General features: G+C 40.5%; 1 protein-coding gene across 1 annotated transcript; it reads right to left on the bottom strand.

Moving 5' to 3' along the window:
- LOC124143246 (phospholipid scramblase 1-like) lies at positions 1 to 27,704 on the bottom strand. Its single transcript, XM_048393442.1, has 6 exons — positions 27,320 to 27,704; positions 23,289 to 23,366; positions 6,184 to 6,382; positions 4,068 to 4,179; positions 2,582 to 2,687; positions 1 to 2,118 (listed from the first exon to the last, which is right to left on the bottom strand). The coding sequence occupies exons 1-6, from the start codon at positions 27,480 to 27,482 to the stop codon at positions 2,024 to 2,026; spliced, it is 753 nt and encodes a 250-aa protein (XP_048249399.1). The 5' UTR covers positions 27,483 to 27,704; the 3' UTR covers positions 1 to 2,023.

Raw genomic sequence — 27,704 nt, forward strand, 5'->3', positions numbered from 1 at the left:
TAAATATCAATGTTTTATTTGGTATCAATTGGAAATACAAAAATATACATAAAGACTTTCAAGAAATACATGGATTATTTAAAGGATACCTCAATATGTTCTGTTGAAAGACAATATGTGTTAACCATGTTAATTGTTCAATATGCCAGATAAAGGGATAAACAATGGAGTCATTCAGCTCTGCAGGACACCATAATCTTCTTCAAATTTTGCTACATCATAGGATAAATGTCCTACAGCACAGGAGCATAGTGTTATGAATGGGGCATATTGAATTTTAATTTTTACACAGCATGGTACTGGTATGTACATCGTGTATATTCTATGATATAAATAGTAATAATCTGAGAGGACTTGCGAGAGTGAAATCTGGATGTGAAATTGGCCACAGATCAGAATCAAACCATTAAAGTGAGAGTTATTAGTTTGTGTAACCAGGGCCTCCATATAAAGACTCCCTGGTGTAATACAGTAATACAGGTACTGTAGGAAAACACTGTTAGCCTAGAGGCTTCCTATCATGACAACTTCCCATATTGAAATATGGCCTTCCCCCACTGTGGTTTAAAAGAGTTTCAGTTTTGAAATATATGACTAATATATGTACACTGAAGTACCAAAGGAATTGGTTAGCAATATAAATTAAGTATGGAATCTGTCTGGCTGAAGTAGAAACTAAATTTACTTGTCCAGGCAAGTAATCTAACAAAATCTACCTATTTGGAGGCTACTTCTCCATGTTCTGGTACAAAACATGGTATGGTCATCTGTGTTAAACCTGTCTTTTTGAGTTTTTATTTGCTTTACCAAATACAAATCACACAATTATTCAACACAATACACACCTTGAATGTTTGGTATCTTTAAGGATTGATTATCAATAATCCTACCAATGTTAATGACATTAGCATACAGTGGAACCCCTCTTATCAGTACCCCCAGATATCCGGAAACCTAGCCCACTGGATGATATTTATGTGAAACAAAATATATACCACATAAAATGCTTTGTTTATCCAGAAGTCCAGTGAATTTCAACTATCAACAGTGCAAAATACACATTATTAGGGTCCCACTTACCAGACTGTGACCACGCTTGATGTTGTTTGTTTTGCAATTCATCACCCGGCATACAACATCAAAGAGCTGGGTATCATGCGATCATAGTTTTTAATCATGTTAACTGAAAAGGCATTAAGATATCCGGGAAATTGTTTATCCAGACATTATTTGAGAAAACATAAGTGTCCAGACTGTATATTGGGCATATCAAGTATCTACAAAAATACAGTACAGGCAAAATACTGCATTACAATGAGACAAACAAGTGAATAAATTATTCAGGCTATCCTGACTAAATACCAGAATGTAGACATTTCATTTTGGTCCTGCAATGAAATATAAAAATCCACTTTTGATGTCTGACAATCTAACACAAAAGAGTGGGCATTGTATTTTCACACCCTAGCACATCAAATTTAGCATGGATACATAAAGAATAGGTCAAAACTAAATTATTTGGTAATCTCAAAGTTTCATCATCATTGATATTTTTGGTTACAGAGTTTTCCAAACCACTGTAAAACCAGATCAAGGTTTAAAGGGGTATGTTAAGGGGAAAAATCATAGAAGGACAAAAAACATCAGATATGCACCTGAAATGTAACATATATGCTACTGGGGAGCAAATTTCATTATATAAAGGCAGCTTTTGGAGGGTCAAGTTCCATAAGTGTTTTGGAATTTAGTCAGTATTTGTGAGACCTTATAATAGTTCCACACAGTGTCTGTGCGATTTTGCCACTTACATTCATGACTCCCAAGCAAATGACACAATTTTTCAGTCATATTGGAAGTATCTGGAAAGCAGTTCATGTTCATTTCACTTCTTGAGATTATAGATTCTAGTCCGGAGATTTCATTCTGCGGGGCATGCTGAGAGACACTGGCTCTCTGTCCAGTGGGGCCTTCCTGGTACCAGTAACTTGTCACATAACCGTTTTCACAGGACTGCCTTTCTCGATTAGCATCGACAGTGTTTCTCAAAATAGTTGAAACCTATCAAAAACACAGCTCCAAATATTGTCAACTTGTCTTTTACACCAATATCCTTAATATCTGCAACACAGAAAATATTTAATTAGAACACATATGAGACATTACATTAATTGTTGCAAAATGCTTGGTTAACATGTTCTACAATAGCAATTGCTGGCTTTTTATGAAATCAAACCACATTGCATAGATTATTAATCCAAAAGCTATGGAACTTCAGACTTAACACTCAGATTGTTGTTGCTTTAACAGCTGTTTTAAGTGAACAAGCAAGTTTTAAACATATACTTTGTTTTCTTGTTGAAAATATCCATTTCAATAATTATATATATTAAAACTGTAATGCAAGGAATAGAACCACTTGAACAGGTGTCATTCATGCTGTTAGTGTTGACATGTATGTGAAGGGCCAGCTTCATCAGTCAATTAGTTTCTGAAGAAAACCAGTTGACAGAAGATGGCTGATGTTATAAGCCTCGGATTCTATTGAGTGTGAGCTAACATGTCTGTATCTTAAATCACTCACATGTTAGAGAGAAATCATTAGCAGCACCAATAATGTCCCTGCATCCAGTCCAGTGCTTGGATAGATCAGCAACCTTGTCCTCCTTCTCCCTGGGGCCCTCATACACCTTGTGCCACAGAGAATCACACACTGAATTAATTAGTAGATATCTCCACAACCTCTACACATGCAGACGACAGATATCACCTCAGACATGGAATGGGATATCAGCACACCACCAGCGGTAGAAACTAAATTTACAGTCCTTAATGCGATGATAACACTTAGCAAAACCCTTAAAATTGGCAAATTCTACTTATGATACCTTATCTACTGGGCAGTTTGGCAAGGACTACAAGACTAGTGCAGAAAACTGACATGGAATGTGAAATCAGCATAACACTGACATGGAATGTGATATCAGCATATCACTGAAATGGAATGTGATATCAGCATAACACTGACATGGAATGTGATATCAGCATAACACTGACATGGAATGTGAAATCAGCATATCACTGAAATGGAATGTGATATTAGCATATCACTGAAATGGAAAGTGATATCAGCATATCACTGACATGGAATGTGATATCAGCATAACACTGAAATGGAATGTGATATCAGCATAACACTGAAATGGAATGTGATATCAGCATAACACTGACATGGAACGTGATATCAGCATAACACTGAAATGGAATGTGATATCAGCATATCACTGAAATGGAATGTGATATCAGCATAACACTGACATGGAATGTGATATCAGCATATCACTGAAATGGAATGTGATATCAGCATAACACTGAAATGGAATGTGGTATCAGCATAACACTGAAATGGAATGTGATATCAGCATATCACTGAAATGGAATGTGATATCAGCATATCACTGAAATGGAATGTGATATCAGCATAACACTGAAATGGAATGTGATATCAGCATAACACTGAAATGGAATGTGATATCAGCATATCACTGAAATGGAATGTGATATCAGCATATCACTGACATGGAATGTGATATCAGCATAACACGGAAATGGAATGTGATATCAGCATAACACTGAAATGGAATGTGGTATGAGCATAACACTGAAATGGAATGTGATATCAGCATAACACTGACATGGAATGTGATATCAGCATATTACTGAAATGGAAAGTGATATCAGCATATCACTGAAATGGAATGTGATATCAGCATAACACTGAAATGGAATGTGATATCAGCATAACACTGAAATGGAATGTGGTATCAGCATAACACTGAAATGGAATGTGATATCAGCATAACACTGACATGGAATGTGATATCAGCATATCACTGAAATGGAATGTGGTATCAGCATAACACTGAAATGGAATGTGATATCAGCATATCACTGAAATGGAATGTGGTATCAGCATAACACTGACATGGCATGTGATATCAGCATATCACTGAAATGGAATGTGATATCAGCATATCACTGACATGTTATATGACAACCATAACACTCACGTGAAATGTGACATCACCACAAGCCCGACAATGGCAGCAGTCCCCGACTATTGTGTACAGCAAACCTTCCTTCAGGTTGTAAACATTGTAGACAGGGGCCCCACAGCTCCATCTGACAGAACAATCAACACCTGAACATTAGCACATGAACATTAGCATACTTGACAATACAACATTTGACAACAGCACAATGGATATCAGCAACTGAACATCAGCAACTGAACATCAGCAACTGGACATCAGCAACTGAACATCAGCAACTGGACATCAGCACACTGAACATCAGGAACTGGATATCAGGAACTGGACATCAACAACTGAATATCAACAAATATTGACAGTAGCGGGTGACCTCGCCTAGATGAACACTTCCAGGCTGACTGTTGTTCATTTCCCGATGAACGTCAGTATGTCACGTGATTACGTTGTCAATCGAGACATACAGAACTACTTTAGGGGAATTCCTCAATCTCAAAAATAACATTAAAAATCATTAGGGACAACTGACAACATCAATGCCAGCTATGAATAATACAGGCTTTGAATCCAGACAGATCATATATGTCCAAAAGCGTCCATTCAAAGCTATAACAGAGAATGCTCAACTTAGCTAAAGAAATCACTGATCTCCACACTGTCGTGTATATTGCTTTGGGAAATCCAACCGTGCTGCCTCAAGCGGTTTTCCCCATCAGCAGCAGCTGTAGTATGACTTATGCACACACCCAAAGTTCACAGAACGTCAATATCAATCCATTTTCAGCATCAGCTGGGTCTGGATTTCTCTCCAACTCTAAGAACTTTTTCTGGGTGCTCATTTCAAGTGAATGACATTTCCGTAGCCGCCATTTTCTACCGTTTGTAAAACCAAGGGATGTCACTCCAAATGGAATGTTTGGGACGGATGATGTCATGACATCACGACTCTCCGTGTTGATATAGATCGCTTTAAATAATTCTAGTTTGATGTTTAATGGATAGTTTTGTTATTATTTATGTATCTGTCAATATAAGGATTGAAGTTCTTCGCACATCATGGAATTTGCTTACGTGAGTCACTGTCTTCATCAGCTGATAAACGTCAACAAATACAACTTCAATCCTCAAGTGAACATCAGTAACTGAACATCAGTAACTAGATATGAGCAACTGGACATCAGCAACTGAACATCAGCAACCTAACATCAGCACACTGAACATCGGCAACTGAAGATCAGCACACTGGACATCAGCAAACTGGACATCAGCAAACTGGACATCAGCACACTGGACATCAGCAACTGAACATCAGCACACTGGACATCAGCAACTGGACATAAGCACACTGAACATCAGCACACTGGACATCAGCACACTGAACATCAGCACACTGAACATCAGCAACCGAACATCAGCACACTGAACATCAGCAACTGAACATCAACACAGTGGACATCAGCAACTGAACATCAGCACAGTGGACATCAGCAACTGAACATCAGCACACTGGACATCAGCACACTGGACATCAGCACACTGGACATCAGCACACTGAACATCAGCACACTGGACATCAGCACACTGGACATCAGCACACTGGACATCAGCAACTGAACATCAGCAACCGAACATCAGCACACTGAACATCAGCAACTGAACATCAGCACAGTGGACATCAGCAACTGAACATCAGCACACTGGACATCAGCACACTGGACATCAGCACACTGGACATCAGCACACTGGACATCAGCAACTGATCATCAGCAACCGAACATCAGCACACTGAACATCAGCAACTGAACATCAACACAGTGGACATCAGCAACTGAACATCAGCACAGTGGACATCAGCAACTGAACATCAGCAACCTAACATCAGCACACTGAACATCGGCAACTGAACATCAGCACACTGGGCACCAGCACACTGAACATCAGCACACTGGACATCAGCAACCGAACATCAGCACACTGGGCATCAGCAACTGGACATCAGAAACTGGAAATCAGCAACTGGACAATACAACAATTGATATCCTCACACTGGACAACAGCACACTGGAGTGCGAGACAAGACGTTTGCATATGACAATAGCTGCAAGGATTCTCAGATTTCTTTGCATTGATTACTTACATTTCTCTGACTGTGCCTATCGGAGTCCCTGGAGGAGAGTGGATGGCCATCTCCTGTAGATGACAGCACATCCAACAACAGCGAGTTGAGCATCGTAACGGTCGGTGGAGAGAGATCACATCTTGGGATTCGTTGTCACTAAATTTCAACACAAGTCCACGAGAAGAACCCAAAACCTTACGTGCCAAACAAACACCAACTGCAACACAAACACTACATGTTACACTGTGAATCATCTCCTGCAATCACACACCAACTGCAACACAAACACTACACATGTTACACTGTGAATCATCTCCCGCAATCACACACCAACTGCAACACAAACACTACACATGTTACACTGTGAATCATCTCCTGCAATCAAACACCAACTGCAACACAAACACTACATCTTACACTGTGAATCATCTCCTGCAACACAAACACTACACATGTTACACTGTGAATCATCTCCTGCAATCACACACCAACTGCAACACAAACACTACACATGTTACACTGTGAATCATCTCCCGCAATCACACACCAACTGCAACACAAACACTACACATGTTACACTGTGAATCATCTCCTGCAATCAAACACCAACTGCAACACAAACACTACATCTTACACCGTGAATCATCTCCTGCAACACAAACACTACACATGTTACACTGTGAATCATCTCCTGCAATCACACACCAACTGCAACACAAACACTACATGTTACACTGTGAATCATCTCCTGCAATCAAACACCAACTGCAACACAAACACTACACATGTTACACTGTGAATCATCTCCTGCAATCACACACCAACTGCAACACAAACACTACATGTTACACTGTGAATCATCTCCTGCAATCACACACCAACTGCAACACAAACACTACACATGTTACACTGTGAATCATCTCCTGCAATCACACACCAACTGCAACACAAACACTACATGTTACACTGTGAATCATCTCCTGCAATCACACACCAACTGCAACACAAACACTACACATGTAACACTGTGAATCATCTCCTGCAATCACACACCAACTGCAAAACAAACACTACACATGTTACACTGTGAATCATCTCCTGCAATCACACACCAACTGCAACACAAACACTACATGTTACACTGTGAATCATCTCCTGCAATCACACACCAACTGCAACACAAACACTACACATGTTACACTGTGAATCATCTCCTGCAATCACACACCAACTGCAACACAAACACTACACATGTTACACTGTGAATCATCTCCTGCAATCACACACCAACTGCAACACAAGCACTACACATGTTACACTGTGAATCATCTCCTGCAATCAAACACCAACTGCAACACAAACACTACACATGTTACACTGTGAATCATCTCCTGCAATCACACACCAACTGCAACACAAACACTACACATGTTACACTGTGAATCATCTCCTGCTATCACACACCAACTGCAACACAAACACTACACATGTTACACTGTGAATCATCTCCTGCTATCACACACCAACTGCAACACAAACACTACATGTTACACTGTGAATCATCTCCTGCAATCACGAACCAACTGCAACACAAACACTACACATGTTACACTGTGAATCATCTCCTGCTATCACACACCAACTGCAACACAAACACTACACATGTTACACTGTGAATCATCTCCTGCAATCACACACCAACTGCAACACAAACACTACATATGTAACACTGTGAATCATCTCCTGCAATCACACACCAACTGCAACACAAACACTACACATGTTACACTGTGAATCATCTCCTGCAATCACACACCAACTGCAACACAAACACTACACATGTTACACTATTAATCATCTCCTGCAATCACACACCAACTGCAACACAAACACTACCCATGTTACACTGTGAATCATCTCCTGCTATCACACACCAACTGCAAAACAAACACTACACATGTTACTTTGTGAATCATCTCCTGCAATCACACACCAACTGCAACACAAACACTACACATGTTACACTGTGAATCATCTCCTGCTATCACACACCAACTGCAAAACAAACACTACACATGTTACTTTGTGAATCATCTCCTGCAATCACACACCAACTGCAACACAAACACTACACAAGTTACACTGTGAATCATCTCCTGCTATCACACACCAACTGCAACACAAACACTACACATGTTACACTGTGAATCATCTCCTGCAATCACACACCAACTGCAACACAAACACTACACATGTTACACTGTGAATCATCTCCTGCAATCACACACCAACTGCAACACAAACACTACACATGTTACACTGTGAATCATCTCCTGCTATCACACACCAACTGCAACACAAGCACTACACATGTTACACTGTGAATCATCTCCTGCAATCAAACACCAACTGCAACACAAACACTACACATGTTACACTGTGAATCATCTCCTGCAATCACACACCAACTGCAACACAAACACTACACATGTTACACTGTGAATCATCTCCTGCTATCACACACCAACTGCAACACAAACACTACACATGTTACACTGTGAATCATCTCCTGCTATCACACACCAACTGCAACACAAACACTACATGTTACACTGTGAATCATCTCCTGCTATCACGAACCAACTGCAACACAAACACTACACATGTTACACTGTGAATCATCTCCTGCTATCACACACCAACTGCAACACAAACACTACACATGTTACACTGTGAATCATCTCCTGCAATCACACACCAACTGCAACACAAACACTACATATGTAACACTGTGAATCATCTCCTGCAATCACACACCAACTGCAACACAAACACTACACATGTTACACTGTGAATCATCTCCTGCAATCACACACCAACTGCAACACAAACACTACACATGTTACACTATTAATCATCTCCTGCAATCACACACCAACTGCAACACAAACACTACCCATGTTACACTGTGAATCATCTCCTGCTATCACACACCAACTGCAAAACAAACACTACACATGTTACTTTGTGAATCATCTCCTGCAATCACACACCAACTGCAACACAAACACTACACATGTTACACTGTGAATCATCTCCTGCTATCACACACCAACTGCAAAACAAACACTACACATGTTACTTTGTGAATCATCTCCTGCAATCACACACCAACTGCAACACAAACACTACACAAGTTACACTGTGAATCATCTCCTGCTATCACACACCAACTGCAACACAAACACTACACATGTTACACTGTGAATCATCTCCTGCAATCATACACCAACTGCAACACAAACACTACACATGTCACACTGTGAATCATCTCCTGCAATCAAACACCAACTGCAACACAAACACTACACATGTTACACTGTGAATCATCTCCTGCTATCACACACCAACTGCAACACAAACACTACACATGTTACACTGTGAATCATCTCCTGCAATCACACACCAACTGCAACACAAACACTACACATGTTACACTGTGAATCATCTCCTGCAATCAAACACCAACTGCCACACAAACACTACACATGTTACACTGTGAATCATCTCCTGCTATCACGAACCAACTGCAACACAAACACTACACATGTTACACTGTGAATCATCTCCTGCAATCACACACCAACTGCAACACAAACACTACACATGTTACACTGTGAATCATCTCCTCCTATCACACACCAACTGCAAAACAAACACTACACATGTTACACTGTGAATCATCTCCTGCAATCACACACCAACTGCAACACAAACACTACACATGTTACACTGTGAATCATCTCCTGCAATTAAACACCAACTGCAACACAAACACTACACATGTTACACTATTAATCATCTCCTGCAATCACACACCAACTGCAACACAAACACTACACATGTTACACTGTGAATCATCTCCAGCTATCACACACCAACTGCAACACAAACACTACATGTTACACTGTGAATCATCTCCTGCAATCACACACCAACTGCAACACAAACACTACACATGTTACACTGTGAATCATCTCCTGCTATCACACACCAACTGCAACACAAACACTACATGTTACACTGTGAATCATCTCCTGCAATCACACACCAACTGCAACACAAACACTACACATGTTACACTGTGAATCATCTCCTGCAATCACACACCAACTGCAACACAAACACTACATGTTACACTGTGAATCATCTCCTGCTATCACGAACCAACTGCAACACAAACACTACACATGTTACACTGTGAATCATCTCCTGCAATCACACACCAACTGCAACACAAACACTACACATGTAACACTGTGAATCATCTCCTGCAATCACACACCAACTGCAACACAAACACTACACATGTTACACTGTGAATCATCTCCTGCTATCACACACCAACTGCAACACAAACACTACACATGTTACACTGTGAATCATCTCCTGCAATCACACACCAACTGCAACACAAACACTACATGTTACACTGTGAATCATCTCCTGCAATCAAACACCAACTGAAACACAAGCACTACACATGTTACACTGTGAATCATCTCCTGCAATCAAACACCAACTGCAACACAAACACTACACATGTAACACTGTGAATCATCTCCTGCAATCACACACCAACTGCAACACAAACACTACATGTTACACTGTGAATCATCTCCTGCAATCAAACACCAACTGCAACACAAACACTACACATGTAACACTGTGAATCATCTCCTGCAATCACACACCAACTGCAACACAAACACTACATGTTACACTGTGAATCATCTCCTGCAATCACACACCAACTGTAACACAAACACTACACATGTTACACTGTGAATCATCTCCTGCAATCACACACCAACTGCAACACAAACACTACACATGTTACACTGTGAATCATCTCCTGCAATCACACACCAACTGCAACACAAGCACTACACATGTTACACTGTGAATCATCTCCTGCAATCACACACCAACTGCAACACAAACACTACACATGTTACACTGTGAATCATCTCCTGCAATCACACACCAACTGCAACACAAGCACTACACATGTTACACTGTGAATCATCTCCTGCAATCACACACCAACTGCAACACAAACACTACACATGTTACACTGTGAATCATCTCCTGCAATCAAACACCAACTGCAACACAAACACTACATGTTACACTGTGAATCATCTCCTGCAATCACACACCAACTGCAACACAAACACTACACGTTACACTGTGAATCATCTCCTGCAATCACACAGCAACTGCAACACAAACACTACACATGTTACACTGTGAATCATCTCCTGCAATCACACACCAACTGCAACACAAACACTATACATGTTACACTGTGAATCATCTCCTGCAATCAAACACCAACTGCAACACAAACACTACACATGTTACTTTGTGAATCATCTCCTGCAATCACACACCAACTGCAACAAAACACTACACATGTTACACTGTGAATCATCTCCTGCAATCAAACACCAACTGCAACACAAACACTACATGTTACACTGTGAATCATCTCCTGCAATCAAACACCAACTGCAACACAAACACTACATGTTACACTGTGAATCATCTCCTGCAATCACACACCAACTGCAACACAAACACTACACATGTTACACTGTGAATCATCTCCTGCAATCACACACCAACTGCAACACAAACACTACACATGTTACACTGTGAATCATCTCCTGCAATCACACAGCAACTGCAACACAAACACTACACATGTTACACTGTGAATCATCTCCTGCAATCACACACCAACTGCAACACAAACACTATACATGTTACACTGTGAATCATCTCCTGCAATCACACACCAACTGCAACACAAGCACTACACATGTTACACTGTGAATCATCTCCTGCAATCAAACACCAACTGCAACACAAACACTACATGTTACACTGTGAATCATCTCCTGCAATCAAACACCAACTGCAACACAAACACTACACATGTAACACTGTGAATCATCTCCTGCAATCACACACCAACTGCAACACAAACACTACACATGTTACACTGTGAATCATTTCCTGCAATCACACACCAACTGCAACACAAGCACTACACATGTTACACTGTGAATCATCTCCTGCAATCACACACCAACTGCAACACAAACACTACACATGTTATACTGTGAATCATCTCCTGCTATCACACACCAACTGCAACACAAACACTACATGTTACACTGTGAATCATCTCCTGCAATCACACACCAACTGCAACACAAACACTACACATGTTACACTGTGAATCATCTCCTGCAATCACACACCAACTGCAACACAAACACTACACATGTTACACTGTGAATCATCTCCTGCAATCACACAGCAACTGCAACACAAACACTACACATGTTACACTGTGAATCATCTCCTGCAATCACACACCAACTGCAACACAAACACTATACATGTTACACTGTGAATCATCTCCTGCAATCACACACCAACTGCAACACAAGCACTACACATGTTACACTGTGAATCATCTCCTGCAATCAAACACCAACTGCAACACAAACACTACATGTTACACTGTGAATCATCTCCTGCAATCAAACACCAACTGCAACACAAACACTACACATGTAACACTGTGAATCATCTCCTGCAATCACACACCAACTGCAACACAAACACTACACATGTTACACTGTGAATCATTTCCTGCAATCACACACCAACTGCAACACAAGCACTACACATGTTACACTGTGAATCATCTCCTGCAATCACACACCAACTGCAACACAAACACTACACATGTTATACTGTGAATCATCTCCTGCTTTCACACACCAACTGCAACACAAACACTACACATGTTACACTGTGAATCATCTCCTGCAATCACACACCAACTGCAACACAAACACTACACATGTTACACTGTGAATCAACTCCTGCAATCAAACACCAACTGCAACACAAACACTACACATGTTACACTGTGAATCATCTCCTGCAATCACACACCAACTGCAACACAAACACTACACATGTTACACTGAGAATCATCTCCTGCAATCACACACCAACTGCAACACAAACACTACACATGTTACACTGTGAATCATCTCCTGCAATCACACACCAACTGCAACACAAACACTACATGTTACACTGTGAATCATCTCCTGCTATCACGAACCAACTGCAACACAAACACTACACATGTTACACTGTGAATCATCTCCTGCAATCACACACCAACTGCAACACAAACACTACACATGTAACACTGTGAATCATCTCCTGCAATCACACACCAACTGCAACACAAACACTACATGTAACAATGTGAATCATCTCCTGCAATCAAACACCAACTGCAACACAAACACTACATGTTACACTGTGAATCATCTCCTGCAATCACACACCAACTGCAACACAAACACTACACATGTAACACTGTGAATCATCTCCTGCAATCACACACCAACTGCAACACAAACACTACATGTAACAATGTGAATCATCTCCTGCAATCAAACACCAACTGCAACACAAACACTACATGTTACACTGTGAATCATCTCCTGCAATCACACACCAACTGCAACACAAACACTACACATGTTACACTGTGAATCATCTCCTGCAATCACACACCAACTGCAACACAAACACTACACATGTTACACTGTGAATCATCTCCTGCAATCACACACCAACTGCAACACAAGCACTACACATGTTACACTGTGAATCATCTCCTGCAATCACACACCAACTGCAACACAAACACTACACATGTTACACTGTGAATCATCTCCTGCATTCACACACCAACTGCAACACAAACACTACACATGTTACACTGTGAATCATCTCCTGCAATCACACACCAACTGCAAAACAAACACTACACATGTTACACTGTGAATCATCTCCTGCTATCACACACCAACTGCAACACAAACACTACACATGTTACACTGTGAATCATCTCCTGCAATCACACACCAACTGCAACACAAACACTACATGTTACACTGTGAATCATCTCCTGCTATCACACACCAACTGCAACACAAACACTACACATGTTACACTGTGAATCATCTCCTGCAATCACACACCAACTGCAACACAAACACTACATGTTACACTGTGAATCATCTCCTGCAATCAAACACCAACTGCAACACAAGCACTACACATGTTACACTGTGAATCATCTCCTGCAATCAAACACCAACTGCAACACAAACACTACACATGTAACACTGTGAATCATCTCCTGCAATCACACACCAACTGCAACACAAACACTACATGTTACACTGTGAATCATCTCCTGCAATCAAACACCAACTGCAACACAAACACTACACATGTAACACTGTGAATCATCTCCTGCAATCACACACCAACTGCAACACAAACACTACATGTTACACTGTGAATCATCTCCTGCAATCACACACCAACTGTAACACAAACACTACACATGTTACACTGTGAATCATCTCCTGCAATCACACACCAACTGCAACACAAACACTACACATGTTACACTGTGAATCATCTCCTGCAATCACACACCAACTGCAACACAAGCACTACACATGTTACACTGTGAATCATCTCCTGCAATCACACACCAACTGCAACACAAACACTACACATGTTACACTGTGAATCATCTCCTGCAATCACACACCAACTGCAACACAAGCACTACACATGTTACACTGTGAATCATCTCCTGCAATCACACACCAACTGCAACACAAACACTACACATGTTACACTGTGAATCATCTCCTGCAATCAAACACCAACTGCAACACAAACACTACATGTTACACTGTGAATCATCTCCTGCAATCACACACCAACTGCAACACAAACACTACACGTTACACTGTGAATCATCTCCTGCAATCACACAGCAACTGCAACACAAACACTACACATGTTACACTGTGAATCATCTCCTGCAATCACACACCAACTGCAACACAAACACTATACATGTTACACTGTGAATCATCTCCTGCAATCAAACACCAACTGCAACACAAACACTACACATGTTACTTTGTGAATCATCTCCTGCAATCACACACCAACTGCAACACAAACACTACACATGTTACACTGTGAATCATCTCCTGCTATCACACACCAACTGCAACACAAACACTACACATGTTACACTGTGAATCATCTCCTGCAATCACACACCAACTGCAACACAAGCACTACACATGTTACACTGTGAATCATCTCCTGCAATCAAACACCAACTGCAACACAAACACTACATGTTACACTGTGAATCATCTCCTGCAATCAAAGACCAACTGCAACACAAACACTACACATGTAACACTGTGAATCATCTCCTGCAATCACACACCAACTGCAACACAAACACTACACATGTTACACTGTGAATCATTTCCTGCAATCACACACCAACTGCAACACAAACACTACACATGTTACACTGTGAATCATCTCCTGCAATCACACACCAACTGCAACACAAACACTACACATGTTATACTGTGAATCATCTCCTGCTATCACACACCAACTGCAACACAAACACTACACATGTTACACTGTGAATCATCTCCTGCAATCACACACCAACTGCAACACAAACACTACACATGTTACACTGTGAATCAACTCCTGCAATCAAACACCAACTGCAACACAAACACTACACATGTTACACTGTGAATCATCTCCTGCAATCACACACCAACTGCAACACAAACACTACACATGTTACACTGTGAATCATCTCCTGCAATCACACACCAACTGCAACACAAACACTACACATGTTACACTGTGAATCATCTCCTGCAATCACACACCAACTGCAACACAAACACTACATGTTACACTGTGAATCATCTCCTGCTATCACGAACCAACTGCAACACAAACACTACACATGTTACACTGTGAATCATCTCCTGCAATCACACACCAACTGCAACACAAACACTACACATGTAACACTGTGAATCATCTCCTGCAATCACACACCAACTGCAACACAAACACTACATGTAACAATGTGAATCATCTCCTGCAATCAAACACCAACTGCAACACAAACACTACATGTTACACTGTGAATCATCTCCTGCAATCACACACCAACTGCAACACAAACACTACACATGTAACACTGTGAATCATCTCCTGCAATCACACACCAACTGCAACACAAACACTACATGTAACAATGTGAATCATCTCCTGCAATCAAACACCAACTGCAACACAAACACTACATGTTACACTGTGAATCATCTCCTGCAATCACACACCAACTGCAACACAAACACTACACATGTTACACTGTGAATCATCTCCTGCAATCACACACCAACTGCAACACAAACACTACACATGTTACACTGTGAATCATCTCCTGCAATCACACACCAACTGCAACACAAGCACTACACATGTTACACTGTGAATCATCTCCTGCAATCACACACCAACTGCAACACAAACACTACACATGTTACACTGTGAATCATCTCCTGCATTCACACACCAACTGCAACACAAACACTACACATGTTACACTGTGAATCATCTCCTGCAATCACACACCAACTGCAAAACAAACACTACACATGTTACTTTGTGAATCATCTCCTGCAATCACACACCAACTGCAACACAAACACTACACATGTTACACTGTGAATCATCTCCTGCAATCACACACCAACTGCAACACAAACACTACACATGTTACACTGTGAATCATCTCCTGCTATCACGAACCAACTGCAACACAAACACTACACATGTTACACTGTGAATCATCTCCTGCAATCACACACCAACTGCAACACAAGCACTACACATGTTACACTGTGAATCATCTCCTGCAATCACACAACAACTGCAACACAAACACTACATGTTACACTGTGAATCATCTCCTGCAATCAAACACCAACTGCAACACAAACACTACACATGTTACACTGTGAATCATCTCCTGCAATCACACACCAACTGCAACAAGTACTACACATGTTACACTGTGAATCATCTCCTGCTATCACACACCAACTGCAACACAAACACTACACATGTTACACTGTGAATCATCTCCTGCAATCAAACACCAACTGCAACACAAACACTACATGTTACACTGTGAATCATCTCCTGCAATCACACACCAACTGCAACACAAACACTACACATGTTACACTGTGAATCATCTCCTGCAATCACACACCAACTGCAACACAAACACTACACATGTTACACTGTGAATCATCTCCTGCTATCACGAACCAACTGCAACACAAACACTACACATGTTACACTGTGAATCATCTCCTGCAATCACACACCAACTGCAACACAAACACTATACATGTTACACTGTGAATCATCTCCTGCAATCACACACCAACTGCAACACAAACACTACACATGTTACTTTGTGAATCATCTCCTGCAATCACACACCAACTGCAACACAAACACTACACATGTTACACTGTGAATCATCTCCTGCAATCACACACCAACTGCAACACAAACACTACACATGTTACACTGTGAATCATCTCCTGCTATCACACACCAACTGCAACACAAACACTACACATGTTACACTGTGAATCATCTCCTGCAATCACACACCAACTGCAACACAAACACTACACATGTTACACTGTGAATCATCTCCTGCAATCACACACCAACTGCAACACAAGCACTACACATGTTACACTGTGAATCATCTCCTGCAATCACACACCAACTGCAACACAAACACTACACATGTTACACTGTGAATCATCTCCTGCAATCAAACACCAACTGCAACACAAACACTACACATGTTACACTGTGAATCATCTCCTGCAATCACACACCAACTGCAACACAAACACTACACATGTTACACTGTGAATCATCTCCTGCAATCACACACCAACTGCAACACAAACACTACACATGTTACACTGTGAATCATCTCCTGCAATCACACACCAACTGCAACACAAACACTACACATGTTACACTGTGAATCATCTCCTGCAATCACACACCAACTGCAACACAAGCACTACACATGTTACACTGTGAATCATCTCCTGCAATCACACACCAACTGCAACACAAACACTACACATGTTACACTGTGAATCATCTCCTGCAATCACACACCAACTGCAACACAAGCACTACACATGTTACACTGTGAATCATCTCCTGCAATCACACACCAACTGCAACACAAACACTACACATGTTACACTGTGAATCATCTCCTGCAATCAAACACCAACTGCAACACAAACACTACATGTTACACTGTGAATCATCTCCTGCAATCACACACCAACTGCAACACAAACACTACACGTTACACTGTGAATCATCTCCTGCAATCACACAGCAACTGCAACACAAACACTACACATGTTACACTGTGAATCATCTCCTGCAATCACACACCAACTGCAACACAAACACTATACATGTTACACTGTGAATCATCTCCTGCAATCAAACACCAACTGCAACACAAACACTACACATGTTACTTTGTGAATCATCTCCTGCAATCACACACCAACTGCAACACAAACACTACACATGTTACACTGTGAATCATCTCCTGCTATCACACACCAACTGCAACACAAACACTACACATGTTACACTGTGAATCATCTCCTGCAATCACACACCAACTGCAACACAAGCACTACACATGTTACACTGTGAATCATCTCCTGCAATCAAACACCAACTGCAACACAAACACTACATGTTACACTGTGAATCATCTCCTGCAATCAAACACCAACTGCAACACAAACACTACACATGTAACACTGTGAATCATCTCCTGCAATCACACACCAACTGCAACACAAACACTACACATGTTACACTGTGAATCATTTCCTGCAATCACACACCAACTGCAACACAAGCACTACACATGTTACACTGTGAATCATCTCCTGCAATCACACACCAACTGCAACACAAACACTACACATGTTATACTGTGAATCATCTCCTGCTATCACACACCAACTGCAACACAAACACTACACATGTTACACTGTGAATCATCTCCTGCAATCACACACCAACTGCAACACAAACACTACACATGTTACACTGTGAATCAACTCCTGCAATCAAACACCAACTGCAACACAAACACTACACATGTTACACTGTGAATCATCTCCTGCAATCACACACCAACTGCAACACAAACACTACACATGTTACACTGTGAATCATCTCCTGCAATCACACACCAACTGCAACACAAACACTACACATGTTACACTGTGAATCATCTCCTGCAATCACACACCAACTGCAACACAAACACTACATGTTACACTGTGAATCATCTCCTGCTATCACGAACCAACTGCAACACAAACACTACACATGTTACACTGTGAATCATCTCCTGCAATCACACACCAACTGCAACACAAACACTACACATGTAACACTGTGAATCATCTCCTGCAATCACACACCAACTGCAACACAAACACTACATGTAACAATGTGAATCATCTCCTGCAATCAAACACCAACTGCAACACAAACACTACATGTTACACTGTGAATCATCTCCTGCAATCACACACCAACTGCAACACAAACACTACACATGTAACACTGTGAATCATCTCCTGCAATCACACACCAACTGCAACACAAACACTACATGTAACAATGTGAATCATCTCCTGCAATCAAACACCAACTGCAACACAAACACTACATGTTACACTGTGAATCATCTCCTGCAATCACACACCAACTGCAACACAAACACTACACATGTTACACTGTGAATCATCTCCTGCAATCACACACCAACTGCAACACAAACACTACACATGTTACACTGTGAATCATCTCCTGCAATCACACACCAACTGCAACACAAGCACTACACATGTTACACTGTGAATCATCTCCTGCAATCACACACCAACTGCAACACAAACACTACACATGTTACACTGTGAATCATCTCCTGCATTCACACACCAACTGCAACACAAACACTACACATGTTACACTGTGAATCATCTCCTGCAATCACACACCAACTGCAAAACAAACACTACACATGTTACTTTGTGAATCATCTCCTGCAATCACACACCAACTGCAACACAAACACTACACATGTTACACTGTGAATCATCTCCTGCAATCACACACCAACTGCAACACAAACACTACACATGTTACACTGTGAATCATCTCCTGCTATCACGAACCAACTGCAACACAAACACTACACATGTTACACTGTGAATCATCTCCTGCAATCACACACCAACTGCAACACAAGCACTACACATGTTACACTGTGAATCATCTCCTGCAATCACACAACAACTGCAACACAAACACTACATGTTACACTGTGAATCATCTCCTGCAATCAAACACCAACTGCAACACAAACACTACACATGTTACACTGTGAATCATCTCCTGCAATCACACACCAACTGCAACAAGTACTACACATGTTACACTGTGAATCATCTCCTGCTATCACACACCAACTGCAACACAAACACTACACATGTTACACTGTGAATCATCTCCTGCAATCAAACACCAACTGCAACACAAACACTACATGTTACACTGTGAATCATCTCCTGCAATCACACACCAACTGCAACACAAACACTACACATGTTACACTGTGAATCATCTCCTGCAATCACACACCAACTGCAACACAAACACTACACATGTTACACTGTGAATCATCTCCTGCTATCACACACCAACTGCAACACAAACACTACACATGTTACACTGTGAATCATCTCCTGCAATCACACACCAACTGCAACACAAACACTATACATGTTACACTGTGAATCATCTCCTGCAATCACACACCAACTGCAACACAAACACTACACATGTTACTTTGTGAATCATCTCCTGCAATCACACACCAACTGCAACACAAACACTACACATGTTACACTGTGAATCATCTCCTGCAATCACACACCAACTGCAACACAAACACTACACATGTTACACTGTGAATCATCTCCTGCTATCACACACCAACTGCAACACAAACACTACACATGTTACACTGTGAATCATCTCCTGCAATCACACACCAACTGCAACACAAACACTACACATGTTACACTGTGAATCATCTCCTGCAATCACACACCAACTGCAACACAAACACTACACATGTTACACTGTGAATCATCTCCTGCAATCACACACCAACTGCAACACAAACACTACACATGTTACACTGTGAATCATCTCCTGCAATCAAACACCAACTGCAACACAAACACTACACATGTTACACTGTGAATCATCTCCTGCAATCACACACCAACTGCAACACAAACACTACACATGTTACACTGTGAATCATCTCCTGCAATCACACACCAACTGCAACACAAACACTACACATGTTACACTGTGAATCATCTCCTGCAATCACACACCAACTGCAAGACAAACACTACACATGTTACACTGTGAATCATCTCCTGCAATCACACACCAACTGCAACACAAACACTACATGTTACACTGTGAATCATCTCCTGCAATCACACACCAACTGCAACACAAACACTACACATGTTACACTGTGAATCATCTCCTGCAATCACACACCAACTGCAACACAAACACTACACATGTTACACTGTGAATCATCTCCTGCAATCAAACACCAACTGCAACACAAACACTACACATGTTACACTGTGAATCATCTCCTGCAATCACACACCAACTGCAACACAAACACTACACATGTTACACTGTGAATCATCTCCTGCAATCACACACCAACTGCAACACAAACACTACACATGTTACACTGTGAATCATCTCCTGCAATCACACACCAACTGCAAGACAAACACTACACATGTTACACTGTGAATCATCTCCTGCAATCACACACCAACTGCAACACAAACACTACATGTTACACTGTGAATCATCTCCTGCAATCACACACCAACTGCAACACAAACACTACACATGTTACACTGTGAATCATCTCCTGCAATCACACACCAACTGCAACACAAACACTACACATGTTACACTGTGAATCATCTCCTGCAATTACACACCAACTGCAACACAAACACTACACATGTAACACTGTGAATCATCTCCTGCAATCACACACCAACTGCAACACAAACACTACACATGTTACACTGTGAATCATCTCCTGCAATCACACACCAACTGCAACACAAGCACTACAGATGTTACACTGTGAATCATCTCCTGCAATCACACACCAACTGCAACACAAACACTACACATGTTACACTGTGAATCATCTCCTGAAATCACGAACCAACTGCAACACAAACACTACACATGTTACTTTGTGAATCATCTCCTGCAATCACACACCAACTGCAACACAAACACTACATGTTACACTGTGAATCATCTCCTGCAATCACACACCAACTGCAACACAAACACTACATGTTACATTGTGAATCATCTCCTGCAATCACACACCAACTGCAACACAAACACTACACATGTTACACTGTGAATCATCTCCTGCTATCACGAACCAACTGCAACACAAACACTACACATGTTACACTGTGAATCATCTCCTGCAATCACACACCAACTGCAACACAAACACTACACATGTTACTTTGTGAATCATCTCCTGCAATCACACACCAACTGCAACACAAACACTACACATGTTACACTGTGAATCATCTCCTGCAATCACACACCAACTGCAACACAAACACTACACATGTTACACTGTGAATCATCTCCTGCAATCACACACCAACTGCAACACAAACACTACACATGTTACACTGTGAATCATCTCCTGCTATCACGAACCAACTGCAACACAAACACTACACATGTTACACTGTGAATCATCTCCTGCTATCACAGCCCTCATAACAAGCTGTATGTCCTGACCTTGTGTACATGTAACAATAGCAGGCAGTGACCCTCCTTACCTTCATACCCATACAATATCTGTTTGCCATCAGCATCACAGATTTGATATCTGTTGCTCCTCTCCCATCCCAAAAGCACTGCAACAATAGAACGGACAATTAACAGGTGGGCCTTAATCAAGAGACAGCAGGATGGAGCTTAGCAAGGTGAAGCTAGCCTACTGGAGATGTGCCATGTTTTCAATCTGTGTTTGTACATGCAATGAAGAAAATACTCAAGGTGCAAGATTAGTTCACAATATTTCTGGTCTGTGAGATAAGTGCATATGCCAACAACCTTTCAATTGAACGATCATTGATTTCAACATTTCTTTTTTTCCCAAAATAAGTTTAGCTTTTCCACACCCTTTGGTGTGCACAAACATATGACTCGGTCCCACAATTGTTACACATCTACTTCCCCCTCCACTAAGCTTCTCACAAGAACATATGAGGCGGCAAAAAATGCTAATATCATCTTTCTAAAATGATCAATATAATTCATGAAGTTTTGTTACGATGATTGGACATGTTGGCAAAGTTAAATATTATCTCCAAGCTACAAATTTCTGTTACTCTGTACGTCTACAGAGGTCCATCATACACCCCGTTGACAGATACACACCGTTGTAATGTAGATGTTCAATATACCTGAATGTTTTTGAGTGATTTCTGAAATAAAATTTGCCGTGTGAAGATTAAAGGATTTACTGTGATGTGATTGGTTTATTTGCTGCTAACATGACCCGATAATTTTTCAACAAACTTCAAAAAGTGATGTTTACAAAGTATAAACTTCACCTTTTGACTTTCACACAATTTTTGACCGGAACTACTTTTCATGGGGAATCCCCAAGTTGTCTCGATCCCCTGCTAACTATGATCTTAAGGATCAGCAATATTGGACAATATAATAACATTCCCTTTTTACACAATGTTTCATTAAAACACTTATTTACATATTCACATTAACCCATGAATGCCAGGGACACATAAATGTCCCTCCTCTTCAACCCTCTAGTTGAAGTCAAATGAAATTCAAAATATATCATGCTCACAAATGGACAGCAAGTTTTCAATTCTGTGGGAAATTCCCTCTTCTGCAATATCATGCAAAATTTCTAAAAATGACCTCTGAAAATTTCATACTTCATACTTGGAACAAATTACAAAATCACCATTATTATTTGGTGTATGTCTTGAAATCAAAATATCAAATATTTATTCTGAGAAAGCATTTCGAACATAGCATATTAGTGATCAGCATAATGATCATGGGTATCTGTTTTTAATTATCAACCACCAATGATCATTTTGAAACATCACCGTTAACCCTAGAATCAATTAGAATGTTTTGGAAAACCTGCTAACACGAACACCGAAGTGAACTTTCCATGAACTCAGCTGTGATACGTATATCCTTGAATTCCTCATACATTTTAGAATCAAATGATAAATGGTTTTTGTCACCAATACAAACTGTCTAGATGAACTCAAGCAAAATATATTAGGTGAGAAAACGAACATTGTGCTTGAACAACTGCACTTGTTTGAAATGAAAACAAAGCAAAATTCAGATTTTATACTGTGTATCATTTTCTCTTATTTTGAGAGATCCATTCTAGTCGTTGTATACAATCGCTCAATATTTTTATAATATGCATGAGAAGAGTATTGTAGCAAGAATTAGGGAATCAAAAATAGAAACATTACAATGATTTGGTAAATTCAACAGAAATTGTCCATGTTTCCACCCTGCATGACAGCATAACTTATGCAATATCACACAAAACAACAAGGTATTTATCGGCATTTGTGAATATTTTTCTTGGTTATAATGAAAAACATAAAAACAAATAACAATACTTAGATTGTCAGAATGTTCCCGACTACTCACATGGCACATTTATGTATGTACGACCCCTGAATCAAACAAATGTCCTCTCGGCACATTTATATATGTACGATCCCTGAATCAAACAAAAGTCCTCTCGGCACATTTATGTATGTATGATCCCTGAATCAAACAAAAGTCCTCTCGGCACATTTATGTATGTACGATCCCTGAATCAAACAAAAGTCCCCTCGGCACATTTATGTATGTACGATCCCTGAATCAAACAAAAGTCCTCTCGGCACATTTATGTATGTACGATCCCTGAAACAAACAAAAGTCCTCTCGGCACAATTATGTATGTATGATCCCTGAATCAAACAAAAGTCCTCTCGGCACATTTATGTATGTATGATCCCTGAATCAAACAAAAGTCCTCTCGGCACATTTATGTATGTATGATCCCTGAATCAAACAAAAGTCCTCTCGGCACATTTATGTATGTACGATCCCTGAATCAAACAAAAGTCCTCTCGGCACATTTATGTATGTACGATCCCTGAATCAAACAAAAGTCCTCTCGGCACATTTATGTATGTACGTATGATCCCTGAATCAAACAAAAGTCCTCTCGGCACATTTATGTATGTATGATCCCTGAATCAAACAAAAGTCCTCTCGGCACATTTATGTATGCATGATCCCTGAATCAATAAAAGTCCTCTCGAAAAGAATCCTTCATACTGATGTCAGTGGACACACCCTTTCTAACAGTTGATCACCGGTTGTGATGTTATACGTCAACATATGTTGTACATATTTGGTGACTTCTTTGAGGTGAAGGTCATTTGAGAAAAGAAAGTCATTTCTGATGTAACTCTCGTTGATTAACAATGATTTGTGTTTTCATAGTTATGGAATTGGAACTACTTTGTATTGAGTATGTGTGAAGAATATACCCACAACTGGGTCACTGCATTCCATTGTATCTGGTAAAGTCACTGAATGCTTGGAACAGTGTAAGTTTTAACATGATGCAGTCCTAATAACAATTAGCTCACCCCACCCAACCTATAATACATTACCAGTCCCTAAGAAAAAAGATAATTGAGCTCCAAAGCGTGAGTGACACTAATTTTAATGAGCTTGAAGCCATGCTTTTAATCAATGTGATATTCTGTAATATACATGTATACCAGCGCCCCTACATAGTTTTTGAGCCTTTGAGTATCAACTCACACATAATTATTTTCATTGGGTATTTACATTTAACTTTGGGTATTTAAGACATATTTACCCCCTTGGGTCCAGTCTATTGACCAATGAGTGAACATTTAGAAAAAAAAACATCATCCGCTTAAAATGCTGTTTCATGTAACTTCTATTTTGCACCTGTTCATGCGCTGTCCCATGTTGCATTGGTGCACAACATTGATGTATGTCTAAGTTACAATAAGTGCAATTTTCAGTTAAGTAGGGTTCATGCATACATGCAGTCGATCAGGAAATACAGATCAGGGCCTACTTGCGCAAAGGGATCTCAGCGCTAAGATGATCGTAACTCCCATACTTTAGCATAGTCTTACAATAGTCTTAGCGCTAAGATCGCTTTGTGCAAGTGGGCCCAGGAAATACTGGTAGGCAAACTGAAAAGGACACATTGGGTAATTATGCATAGTGTCATTATACTATTGGGTTTATGGGATGTTCCATGTGTATTTGTATGTAAGATTAAAGGTTAATGCATGATGATCATTTTGTGCATATTTTATTCAGTTATGCAGCTTATCTGGTTCTGTGATATTCACAACAGATGTTTCATGGGATTAACAATACAGTTCACACATGCAAATTGGAAAAAGGGAAGATACATAAGCCTACACGATGAACTTTTATTAAAAAAGTTAATTATCAAAAGGGTTATCATCACTGATTATAACCGTATACTCAAGCACGAGTCATGTTTTACCAACTAGTACTCAACTAGGTCGGTAATAAGGTCGGGGTACCCGGGTTGTCAATTTGACTTTCCCCAGCCCTTATTGATAGTGGACCTTTGGGTAAACTATGTCACTCGATACTTTCGCCAGTGCACAGTGTTGCGTGTGTCATTCAACTAGATCAAGAGTTTTTACTAGATTATTTAGTTAGTTGAATTAGTTTCATGGTCAATAGACTATTCCTCTCACTATACATTGTCCTGGTATTTTCCTTATACCTTCTAAAACATCTAAATACTGATGAACCCTGAGCACGTTCGTCTTCGTCAAATCCTTCAAGCCTAGGGGTTGATAACCTCCTGCGTCCGTGTCAGCTGTCAGCGTCGTCTTCTCACCAGACTCAGGCTGGGCGGAAATAACCTGGTCTACAGCTGACATCATGATCTACCTCACTATTCCCATGTTGCACGACTGGACGGACGAGTGCAGCGACCAGAACTGGGATACGACCAGAACGGGGATAAACACCGTAGAGAATTATATCTCTGGCATGCAACTATGTGTTTAATTGACAAACATTTAATAAGAGCAAAATCATCTGCACTTCTTGTGTTTTGTATTTTTACTCCGTTCTGCAAAGTGCGCCAATGGCAATGCTACTGA

The sequence above is a fragment of the Haliotis rufescens genome, unplaced genomic scaffold (genome assembly GCF_023055435.1).
Source record: "Haliotis rufescens isolate VD_foot unplaced genomic scaffold, xgHalRufe1.0.p SCAF_12, whole genome shotgun sequence".
In the NCBI taxonomy this organism is placed as follows: Eukaryota; Metazoa; Mollusca; class Gastropoda; order Lepetellida; family Haliotidae; genus Haliotis; species Haliotis rufescens.